The sequence below is a fragment of the Chrysochloris asiatica genome, unplaced genomic scaffold, assembly GCF_000296735.1.
Source record: "Chrysochloris asiatica unplaced genomic scaffold, ChrAsi1.0 scaffold00044, whole genome shotgun sequence".
In the NCBI taxonomy this organism is placed as follows: Eukaryota; Metazoa; Chordata; class Mammalia; order Afrosoricida; family Chrysochloridae; genus Chrysochloris; species Chrysochloris asiatica.
In genome coordinates, this window is record NW_006408562.1 from 10,837,149 (window position 1) to 10,849,913 (window position 12,765).

The window sequence follows — 12,765 nt, forward strand, 5'->3', positions numbered from 1 at the left end:
AACATTCTGAGCAGCAGCCCTTAAACCCTACACTAACGACAGTCCTGGTGTGGCACTGTGGGCTAATGCACTGGGCTGCAAAGTCACTTTGAACCACAAAGTCAGCATTTCAAGCTCACTAGCTGTTACCCTATACGGGATCACGCTATGGATCAGAACCAACTCAACGGCACTTAGCAACAACAACAACAATACAGAACTCGCATGGCATTGAAAGAAAAAAAGTGTGATCAGTAAGCCAATTAAAAGTTTAAAGGTACTATTGGACAGAAGAACTGTTCAGCATCAGGGAACTCACTTCCAGGAGGATGAGAGCATTACATAAGAGTATTTTATCTGCTTTTAAAAGGAATCCTGGTGTGGGCGCCGGACTGCTCACTGCAAGATCAGCAGTTCAAATACACCACTGGCTTCTCGGGAGAAAGATGAGGTTTTCTGCTCCCATGAAGATTTACAGTCTCGGAAACCCTATGCAGGGTCGCTATGAGATGGAACAAACTTGGTAGCATTGAGTGAGTGATACATAGTACAAACTGTTAAGAGTTTTCCCAAAAGGGAAATTTAAAATGATGGGTTGTTGTTGTTGTTGTTGTTGGTAAGTGCCATCAAGTCAGTTTGACCCTATATAGAGTTTCCAAGGAACAGCTGGTAAGTTTGAACTGCCCATCCTTCTTTTCAAAGTGGCTTTGCAGTCCAGTGCTTATCCTATAGTGCCACACTTAATCAGCAGGGGGCAGCTTGGGTTGATTTAAGTGTGTATGTCTGCATTCTGTTGTTGTTGTTGTTAAGTGCTGTTGAGTCGATTCCGACCCATAGCAACCTGGTATAGGACTTCCAAGGAGCAGCTGGTGAGCTTGAACCACTGACTTTGCAGTTCAAATGACTTTGCAGTCTGACGCATTAGCCCACAGCTCCACACCAGGACTCCTAATTATTTAAACTTTTACCAGAACAGTCTCTATCATGTAATTTTAGTTTCTGTGAAGGATTAAGGGATAAATTTAAACAGGTAGGGACATTTTCTTCAATAATAAGCTATCTTTTCTTATTATTTACCTTATCTTATAAATAAAAACTGCTTTTTGACTCCTCAAGGCAATATCTTTAATGTCTATGGGCCAACTACCTCTCCTTATGAAACTATTTATTTAATAACCTGTAAAGCATAAGTAGTATATTCGTTTAACTCAGCCTAATCTTAATTTTTTTGTTGCATGCCTTTAAATGGAATATTAGTCATCCTGATGTTTCCTTATATTTCATATTTGCAGTGTGTCATTTTGGACACCCTTGCTCCACACCTTAAAAAAAAAAAAAAGTTCATATAAGGATTGTAGGTTTGGCATGACTGATTATAAAATATTGTTAACAAATTTCCCCACAAGAGGGCAACTAGTTACAGAAGTCTCACATAAGAAGAGACCTTCAAATACACTCACCTATTGAGATTTGCACTCAAGAAATCAAAGGCCCAGAGTTGAGGTGAGGACCCCAAAACAACCCTCAGACCAGTGGTGCAATCAGCCAGCCTTCAACCTCGCGTCTCAGAAGAGGAGATATTGGGCATTTCTAGAAAAGATTTATAGAAGAGCAAAGATGTCAGCTGGAGAACTAAGGTGTGCCTAACCTAAGCCATGGTATTTTCAATAATCTCATATGCATGTGAAAGCTGGCAGTAAATAAGGAAGACCACAGAAGAACTAATGCATTTGAGTTATGGTGTTGGAGGAGAATATTGAAAGTGCCATGGGTTGCCAAAAGAATCCAGAGATCCAGGTTGGAAGAAGTGCAGCCAGAGTGTTCCTTGGAGGCCAGGATAGCCAAACTTAGTCTCATACTTCAGACATATTGTCAGTAGGGACTAGTCACTGGAGAAGGATATCATGTTTGGTAGGATGGAGGGTCAGAGAAAAAGAAGAAAACCCCCAATGAGATGGATTGGCCAAGTGGCAGCATCGATGGACTCAAGCGTGGCAACAGTAGTGAGGTTAGCCCAGGATCAGGCAGTGTTTCGTTCTGTTGTGCATAAGGTCGCTATGGGTTGGTACCGACTCTATGGCACCTAACAACACAACATAAAAGATTTGCTTTGCTTGGATTAATCAAGCTTCTTCTTTCAACATAAGACATTGTTATCACTGCTCCTTTCATGTTGTTTTTCTATCTCAAAAGAACCACACATTTTCTACAAACATCCTCTGAACCCTTGGACCAATAATATGCTTTTGAGTGTAGATCACTTGGGAGTTATAGGCAGGAAATTATGGCTAATCAAAGGGATCAGCGTCCACTTCTGAGGAGTAGCTGAGATTTTTAAGATTTTTACAAAAGAACTCAGACTTCAAGACTGCCCATTTCCAAAGTCCTCATACTTTCATTGTTATCATGCTTTCTGACGTGATTTCTATTTGTGGAGAGAGGTTGATTTCAATTTTAACCAGCCTGTCACATTTTTTTCTTGTGGTAATTATGTCTCTGGTATGACTGTTAGAAACTAAGTATGATGGAATTCCTAGTTAGCTGGTGGTGTCTAAGACTGAGCTGCAGGAAGGGAGAAACGCAAGTAGAAATGGTAAGCATTGGTTTTCTATTGCTGTGTAACATGTTACTTAGGGATTAGCAGCTTAAAGGTATACTATGCAACATTTAAGGATAACATGGATGAACCTGGAGGACATTATGATGAGCAAAATTAGTCAATCACAAAAGGACAAACAGTGTATGAGACCACTATTATAAAATGTCAGGAAAAGGTTTTCACAGAAAAGTAAACAACTTTAGATGATTACCAGGGGCGGGAGAGGACAAGAAGGTAAGTCACTAACTGGAGAGTTGACACTTTGTTGGATGAAGGAGAAGGCAATTGACAAACAATGCTACTACATATTCTGGCTGCTTCTCCTCTCCTCTATCTCCTCCCCTCCTCTTCCTTCTCACCAACAGGCCCTCCATCCACACCTTCCTGAGTAAGTCCCACAGCTCTTATGAGTCACAGGACCACCATCTCCTTGAGCCAAACTCTGCCCTGCTCATATTCTAGAATTAGTGACTGGAAACTTACCCTTTGGAAACTCTCTTCTGAAAGGGCAGACCCTTTGAAATTCCTTTGTCCTCCTGTCAGAATTCAATCCATGGTAATGATAAGGAAGAAAGACTAAGAAACAAGTGCTTTTAATTATATAGTCATGGTTTGACTTTAGGAAAAGGAAATCAGAACATAGTTAGATTTTGTTTTCACGTAACAAATAGCAAGGTACTTAGCAGTGGGCAAGCCAGACTGGGGATCCCATATCTGTGTCGTGTCTTAGAACCAGGGAACTTATCAGCTGGGCTATGATGTCACCAGTAGGCTAATGAGCCCATGTGACTAGCAGGCAACAGGACTTGTCACAGGTAGGCAACAGCTTTGAGATACGTCCAGACATTCTAGGGAGAGTTGGCAAAGGAAATACGCCTTTTTGGTTACATTGGGCACTTGATTCTAGAACCACCAGAAGGCCTCCTCTAATGGTTTGTTTTGCATTTCATTTACCATTGAGGAGAGGATATATCTGTTTTACTTTGTTTACCCTGTCCCACCTACAACTGTTTGGTGCATTGGGGTAAATACAAGACAATAAATATAGACTTAAAATGGCAGGGTACTTCTCTCTTCTGTACCTGGACAGCTGATTGCTAGGGGCCATTGAAGCTTGCCAAACCCTAACTATGAGTAAAACGGATGTATCACCTGGGTAACTCCCAAACTCTCCAAACACTTCACATTCCTTATCCAAAGTTCAGGAACAAGACAGATGTGACAAGCACTGCCACACAAGATCCCAACTTCCCTATCTAATTCCTGCTCACTGGGAACTCAGGAGATGAGTGATGCTTATTAGGGGAGACCAGTAAGAAAATAGAAGTATATAATGGGGTGAATTCTGGTGATATTTTCTGCCTAACAATATTACCCAGATGACTCCCTGGTGAGCTCATATGACATATTATATTGAAATAAATTTATGTTTCTTTCACTTATTTAAATATGAACAAAACTGCCATCAATTTACTCTTTAAAGCCCTTTGTAGGTTGAACTAGAATATTTTTCCAAGGTGAAGACAAACAAAAACTTAGTGCCCTTATCTAAATATTAAAAGCGAGTGTCAATAGTAGGTGTTGAAGGCTAACTTTGAGGTTCATTGCTATAAGCAAGTGGTATGCACGCCACGCCGTGTGGTCCTGAGTGGTGTATAGTAGGTAGGCCTCACCTGATTCCAAGCTGCAGGTGAGAAGAAGCCAGGAGTCAAATCCAGACTACCAGAGTCCTGTTCTAGTGCCAACTGCCTCACTCTTGGTCACTCACAGTGACCCTATATAGGGTTTCCAAAGAGCGGTTGGTGGGCTTGAACCACCAACCTTGTGTTTAGCAGTCCAGTCCTTATCTGACAGCACCACACCAGGACACCGTGCTGCCATTCTAACACAACATAGTTTGAAGTAGTTTAATTGTTTTTTTATTGATGTAAAATACATATGATATTTAACATTTTTACCATTTTAAATTGAACAATTCAGTGACATTTAGTGCATTCATAATGCTGTGCATCCTTCTCCACTATGTTGTTGTTGTTGTTAAGTACCGTTGAGTGGATTCCAACCCATAGCAACCTTGTATAGGGTTTCCAAGGAACAGCTGGTGAGCTTGAACCACTGACATTGCAGTTCAAACGACTTTGCAGTCTGATTTCCATCACCCCAAAAGGCGACCCTATAACCCATTGATAGTCACTCCCTTCTTCTGCCCTTACAACTGGCAATTTATTTTCTATCTCTATGGATTTGCCTCTTCTAGACATTTCATGAATTAATTTCATGTAAATGAATTTGATTTCATATAACTAGAGCCAACTAGTATCTGTTGATGTTGTTGTTACATGCCATAGAGTTGGTTCAACTCAGCAACTGTATATAGGGTTTCTAAGGTTGTAAATCTTTGCAGGAACAGAAAGTCTCATCTCTCTCATGGAGTGGCTGGTGAGCTCGAACCCCTTAGCTTGTGGTTCACAGTCTAGTGCTTTCCTACAAATTCACAGTATATTGTTGTGACGTGCCATTGATTGATCATAACTTAGAACAACACTGTATAGGTTTTCCAAGGCTGTAAATCTTGAAGGAAGCAGAAAGCCTCATCTTTCTTCCGTGAAATAGCTGGTGAATTCTAACTGCTGACCTTGTAGATAGTAGCCAAACGTGTAACCACCCACTGTGGTACCAGGGATCCTCGTTAGAAGGCTGGAAGTCCAAATTTAGAGTGCTGGATCTAGGGGAACACATTCTCTTTCTTTGTCGGCTCTGGAGTGATGTCCAGTGTTCCTTGGAGATCTCTGTGTGTCTTGGCATCAGTCTTCGCCTGAATCTAGTAACTTCACAGTGTGGGGAACACAGGTCTGAAAGACCGACTCCACTTCTAGCTTTTCTTTCTTGGGAGTAGTTGTTCTTGTTGTGAAGTGCCATTGAGTCACTTCCGACCCATACCAACCCTGTATAGGGTTTCCAAGGAGCAGCTGGTGAGCTTGAACAGCTGAGCTTGCAGTTCAAACAGTTTTGCAGTCTGGCGCATTAACCCACAGCGCCATACCAGTAGGACCCCCCTAAACCAGCAGTATATTTGTTGTTGTAACATGCCATCGAGTCGGTTCCGACCCATAGCGACCCTGAACAGGGTTTTTGAGGCTGTAAATCTTTACGGGAGCAGAAAGCCTCATCTTTCTCCCATGGAGCAATTGGTAGTTTCGAACTGCTGACCTTGCGGTTTGCAGCCCGATTCGTAACCACTACGCTACCAGAGTAGTAGTGTATAGCCCTTATGAATATTTTTTATTATTCTTTTTATTATGAAAATTTCCAGCACAAAATGTAAAAGACATACAGAATGAGCTCTATATACCTTCACCCTAATTTGAAGGTCACCACATTTACCAGTCTAACTAGTGAATGTTTCTTTACCAGGGAAGAAAAGAGGTACATGAACAGGTACTGGAAGGAGCTTCATGTGGGGGACTTTGTGCGTCTGCGCTGCAATGAGATCATCCCCGCAGATGTCCTGCTGCTCTCCTCCAGCAACCCTGATGGGCTGTGCCACATAGAGACTGCCAACCTGGATGGGGAAACCAACCTGAAGCGGCGCCAGGTGGTACGCGGCTTCTCTGAAGTAGTAAGTATGTGCCCATGAGCCCCAACGAGACATAAGGGCCAAAGCTCTCCCAGTAGGCAGCCTGCTAGGCCACTCTTCTGTGATCTCAAGGCTCCAAAGATCCAGTTTCCAGTTTGCCTGTGGTGCAGGAAGAATTTCTGCCACTAGTCTCCAGAAGGGTTCCATTGAGTCTCTCAGGGTGGTGGTTGGAATCCCTTTAAAGGCATCAGGATGTTGACCAGAGAGTTGTTGACAATTACGCAGTTTCTGCTTAGTTCACTTAGCACAGCCTAGCAAAAAGGACTAGCCATCCTCCCATCATACACTTCCTCAGTCATGCTCTTCTTGGTTCTCTTTCTGTTCCGGTTCCAACATAGGACCTCTGGATCTGCGTTCCGCGTTAGGCTAGGGTCAGTCTCCACTCAAGGCAGTATCTGTAATGACAAGTATGAAAGGCAGTGGGACCTGGCTGCCTTGTGACTGAAAACTATAAACTCTTTGGGGCATGTTTAATCCGTCCACACTTGAGTAAGAAAGGCCCTCCTCTCTTCACTGCCAGGTTTGCACAGAGCAAACCTTTGTGCTACGTCAATAGATGACTACCAGCAGGTTGACTGTGACTCATATGTGCAGCATTAGAGTGAAATGCTACCCAGTCTTGTACCACGCTTATTGTCACCAGTGTGTTCTAATGTATCAGTGCACCTTTGTGCCAATCCCTCTCACCATGGGTCTCCTCGTCCTCAAATGCCTTGCTGTCCTTCTCCAGAGATTGATACTTCCTGATGCCATGCTCAAAGAAAGCCAGTCCACAAGTGTTCGTTGGCCAGTTTTCAGAAGTTGATCATTAGCCCTTCCTGTCTAATCTGTCTTATTCTGGAAGCTTTTCTGAAACCTGTTCACCATATGTGACCCTGCTGATATTTGAAATATCCATAGCATGAAATCTCTTCACCATGCATGACCCTGCTGTTATTTGAAATGCCAGTGGCATAGCTTCCAGAAACGTGAAGGTCACATAGTAGAACACACTGATGTATGTGAGGGACACTACCCACCCACTGTCAGCAAGTTGATGCTGACTCAAAGATGTCCCCGTGTATGGGACATCTGACTTAGTAAATCTTTACAGGAGTGGTCAGTCTCAGCTTTCTTCCAAGGAGTGGCTAGTGGGTTTGAACACTGACCTTCAGTTCCTAATCCATAGTGCCAGCAGAGCTCCTTTCTAGGTTAAATGGGAGTGCCAGGTGCACTAAAGCATTGGGAACTGGTTTCGAAGGGAAATGGGTGAGAACAGTGTTGTATTCGTCTAGCCCTTGCCATGTCCTGTCTAAGAGGTTTTTTGAATTAGGCCTGGAATTTTGCCATCAGCCTTTTGAAGTGTATTTTAAGAAGTAGCCCCAGGAAATGTGCTGGTTTCTTTACAGTCAGGATGCCATTGGGGGTTTCCTTCCCCAGCCACACATATACACACACACACTGCCCTGCCCAACTGGGCCTACGGGAGAGAGTTCTCCAGGACACACTGGTCAGTCTGCTCAGGGATGAATGGCTTCCTTTGCTAAATTATGGATCTCAACAAGGGCACTGTTGGCACTTTGGCAGGACAGCTCATTGTACAGGGTTGTTTGGGGTTAGCATCCCTGCCTCCCACTCGTGAAATGGCACAGCTCCTTCGATCCCCAAGACAACAAATGATGCCTGTCTGTACTTTCAGAAGGTAGGCATGATCCTACACACTTTGGATTTCCCACTTGGCTTGGCTGACCCAACCTCTCAGTCCTCTTCCCTGTAAGTGAATACAAGCTTCATTACTCTCAGTCTGCTTATTTTTCTGTCCTTACTGATTTCTACCATGATTATCTCATTTTCTGAACATCCTTTTTTTACCAGTATGCAAACTTCCTCAACTCTTTCTTGGAATACATTCAAAATTTTAAAAAGCGTTTTCTTTTCATGGGTTATATTTATTCTAAATCAGGAGAGCTACTGAAAGAAGGTATTACAGACCGTTTTGAGGCTCAGCACTGACAGAGTTGATTGTGCTTCAAGGTTTAGGGGTCCACCACCTATACCCCAAAATTCCTGCACACATTCTCCTCCACCTGCCTCAGTCCCACGTTCTCCCACACACTTATCAGTCCTGCCTTACCCTGAAAACAACCCTGGCATTCAGAGTTCCTAATGAAGGTATGAACCAACACAAAAATCAGCCCAAGGGCAGCTCTACCTCCTCAACCCATTGGATGGCAGAACAAAGCTGGAAAGGAGGCTTGGCTCAAGTGTGTCCTCCTATAGGAGCTCCCTGGAGTCCTGGTGTGGAGCTGTGAATTAATGTGCCAGACTGCAAACACGTTTGAACTGCAAGGTCAGTGGTTCAAGCTCACCAGCTAGTCCTTGGAAAACCTATAAAGGGTCACTATGGGTCAGAACCAACTCAATGACACTTAACAACAACAAGAAGAGAGCTCCCGGTATACTGTGACTCATAGCGACCCTTCTTAGGGTTTCTGAGGAGCGGCTGGTGGATTCTAACTATCGATCTTGTGATTAACAGTCCAGTGCTTGTCTTTCAGCATCACACCATGAATCCCCCTATATGAGTGTGAGTTAAAATTACACACATTCCAGCTGTAGAATTTATTTTAATCAACTTTTAGAAAGGGCAAATACATCATTTTTCAACGTAATCTCCTTGCTTTTCAATACACTTTGTCCATCTGCCAGCAAGCTTTGTGTTCCCTTATTAAAACTGGTTTAGGCTGAGCTGCGAGCCATGAAGGTACCACTGTCTTCACTTCTTCATCAGTGGTGAATCTTTGTTCTAGAGGGGCTGCTTTCAGGGGACCAAACAGGTGAAAGTCCGATGGAGCAAGATCAGGGAGGATACTTTAACACTGCAAAACAATGTTTTTGCACAGCATTAATAGTGTGGGCAGAGGTGTGTGGACGTGCATTGTCATGCAAGATCACAACACCCTTGAATAGCAGTTCTCTGAATTTAATCCCAATTTTAGGCTTCAGCTATTCAATGAGCATCTCACTATAAGGGGCTCACTATGTTGGTTGTTGAACCTTTTTCCGGATAGTTTTCCTATATTTATTGGCCCTTGAGAATCCCAGAAAACTGTAAGCATCAATTTTCCAGCTGATGGTTGACTTTTGAATTTTTCTTGGTCGGCAATTGAGACGGTTTCCACACTCTGTCATTTACTCTCAGGCATGTAGCGATAAACCCATGTTTCATCACTAGTAGCAACTGTTTTAAGAAACCTTAACATGCCTTCCAGTATCAGTCCAAATTTTGTCTGCAGATGTCCAAACATTTTTGTTTATGCTCTTCTATGAATCGTTTTGTACCCATCTCTCACAAACTTTTCGAAACCCAAGTCTGTCGTGGATTATTTCATAGGGAAACCATGACTGATTTGCAAGTAATTTGCCACATAATCCACTGTCACTCATCTGTTCGACAGAATCATTTCACATGCATGCACAATGTTGTCATCAGCTGTAGATGTGGATGGGCATTTGAATGTAACCAGAATGCAGGTAATTTTTGACTCACCCTTGCAATTAGATATCTAGATATTAGTTATATGCTGCTGTTGTTGTTAGGTGGCCTCCAAACAGTTCCGACTCATAGAGACCCTTATGCACAACAGAACGAAACACCGCCTGGTCCTGCCCCATCCTCACAGTCATTGTTAATGCTGGAGCTCATTGCTGCTGCCACTGTGCCAATCCATCTCATAGGAGATCTTCCTATTTGGCTGACCCTCCACTTTACCAAGCACGATGTCCTTCTCCAGTGACTGTTTCCTCCAGATAATATGTCCAAGTATTAGAGGCCAAATCATGCCATCCTGGCCTCTGTACTTCTTTCACCACAAATCTGTTTGTTCATCAGGCAGCAGTCTAACATATTTTTAATATTCTCCTACAACACCATAACTCAAATGCATCAATTCTTCTACCATCTTCCTTATTCATTGTCCAACTTTCACATGCATACAAGGCTATTGAAAATACCACCTTAGTCCTCAAAAGACATCTTTGCTCTTCAACACTTTAAAGAGGTCTTTGCATCTGAGTTGCCCGAGGCAATACATTTTTGTTGTTTCTTGACTTCTGCCTCCATGAGTGTTGATAGTGGATCCAAGAAAAATGATGTCTTCTATAACTTCAGTCTTTCCTCCATTTATCATGCTGTTATTTATTGGTCTAGTGATGAGCATTTTTGTTTTCTTTACATTGAGATGCAACCCATAATGAAGGTTGTGGTGTTTGATCTTCATCAGGAAGTACATTTAATTCCTCTTTGCTTTTAGCAAGCAATGTAGTATTACCTGCATATCACAGATTATTAATGAGTCTCCCTCCAATCCTGATGCCACCTTCTTCTTCATGTAATCCAGTTTCTCAGATTATTTGCTTGTCATACAGATTGAATAAGCATAAGGAAGTAATACAACCTTTCCACACACTTTTTCTGATTTTAAACCATTCAGTGTCCCTTATTCTGTTCAAATGACTGCTTCTTGGCCTATATATAGATTCCTTATGAGCACAATTAAGTGTTCTGGAATATGTATTCTCAACAATGTTGTCCATAGCTTGTCATGATCCACACAGTCAAAAGCCTTTGTATAGTCAATAAAGCACAGGTAAACATCTTTCTGGTAGTCTCTCCTTTCAGCCAAGTTCCATTTGACATCAGCAATGTTGGCCCTATTAGGTATATAAATATATAGAAGAAGCTCTGGTAGTGTAGTGGATTATGAACTGGACTGTTAACCACAGGGTCAGTATTTCAAATCTACTAGTCACTCCATGGGAGAAAGATGAGGCTTTCTTCTCCTGTTACGATATGTAGCCTCGGAAACGCTATATAGGATTGCTATGAGTCAGAATCAACTCAGTGGCACACAACCACCACTGACCTTAAATTGATGGAAGTTCAGACAGTGTGGAAAATATGGTGACATTTCAGCGTTGGAGGAGAGTCTGAATATGCTTGGAGGAAGGGCAGGAAAAAGGCACATGGGCAAACTCTCAAGAATAGCATCCTTGCTTTATATATTCTACTTTTTTCTAACTACTGAACTCAATAAAATCCAGAAGTCTCTACTGCCCATTTTTCCCCCCAAACAACAGGAACATTTCAGTGCTTAAAAGGGCATTCTATAAATGTGATGTTTGTAAGTTAAAATTCCAGCGTGGCTCAGACAGTCATGTTTTATATTTCCATATCTAGGGTTCCCATAAATGCCTGTGTAAATTAAGAGAGTTGGGCCATAATCTAGTCAAACTGAACAAAAGTAACAATGTAAATGCAATGTTAATTTAAAAAGTTTATCAGTACTTATATTCTCTTATTTATTGCCTTTTTTTAAATTGTGAATTGAGTGATAGTTCACATGGGAGAACATCGGTTTTACACTCATCGTTTCATTGCATCGATTACAATCCCCTCTGTACATCATCATTCAACAGGATTTGCTTCTAGTCCCTCTGTTATTTTGGAGGGTCAGGGGGTGGATAGTACTGAGATTCTTTAATATGCAAATGTCTTCACTCTGTTTTTGTTCTGTTTCCCCAAATGTCCAGCAGTAGTTTTCTGGTATTGGTGGTAGTGGTTGTGTGCCATCAAGTCAGTTCCAGCTTGTAGCAAACCCTGTGTAGGGTTTCCGAGGCTGTAAATCTTTAAGGAATTCAAATGCCTCATCTTTCTCCTGTGAAATGACTAGTAGATTTGAACTGCTGACCTTGAGGTTAGCAGCCCAGCTTGTAATCCACTGTGCTACCAGGGCTCAACTGGTATTCCCTTTTATGCTTGGTTGTTCTGAAATATAAGTGGGCTTCAGAAATTCATGGAAAAAATTGCATTGTCATTCAATTCCATTTTCCCATGAACTTTTTGAAGTCCACTCATACATGAACCACTCTATGGAAAATAAAGATGAAAAACCTCTGGTTTTAAAAGATCCACAAATGAAAAAGCACAGTTAAAACTACCATTGTAATACTAGGAACATTTAAATACTCTGTATTTCTCTGTGCTTTTCATAGAATAGAGTTAACAAGTGTTTCTGATAGCTGTAGACATAATGCTTTGGATCAAGTACCATGTAATATTTTAGCAGTGTGATGAATGGTCAGTTGGAATTGGTGGCACCAAGAAAACCTTAGAAGGAGTTTGCAAAACTGACACTAAGAATAAGAGGTGACCGTGGCAGGAGCTGGTGTACCTGTCAGAATCTCATCAGGAGTTGAATACCACACATGGTATGAACAAAGAATGAAGATGTGAAAAACTATTAGCCAGGAATTGGACTAATGGGAGATTGAGTAGTGAGAAGTACAGAGAAAGCCAAAGAATACAGAAAGAGCATGTGTAAAGAACTTGGCATCAGGATTGGAGGAAGACTTAACAACTTGCAACATGCAGATGACACAGTCTGATTTGCTGGAAGTGAGAGGACTTAAAATACTGACTGATGAAGATCAAAGGATATTCACCTTTAGTATGGATTGTATCTCAATGTAAAAACAGCAAAAATCATCAACAATGGGACCAATAAATAGT

At 41.9% G+C, this 12,765-nt stretch overlaps 1 protein-coding gene across 1 annotated transcript in view; it reads left to right on the forward strand.

Annotated features, from left to right (window-relative positions):
- Nucleotides 1-12,765, forward strand: part of ATP10A (ATPase, class V, type 10A) — a 220,974-nt gene that overhangs the window by 78,509 nt on the left and 129,700 nt on the right. Inside the window, exon 2 of the mRNA XM_006861922.1 lies at nucleotides 5,993-6,197. Within this exon, the coding sequence (XP_006861984.1) occupies nucleotides 5,993-6,197 (205 nt within the window). The remainder of the gene's footprint in view (nucleotides 1-5,992; nucleotides 6,198-12,765) is intronic.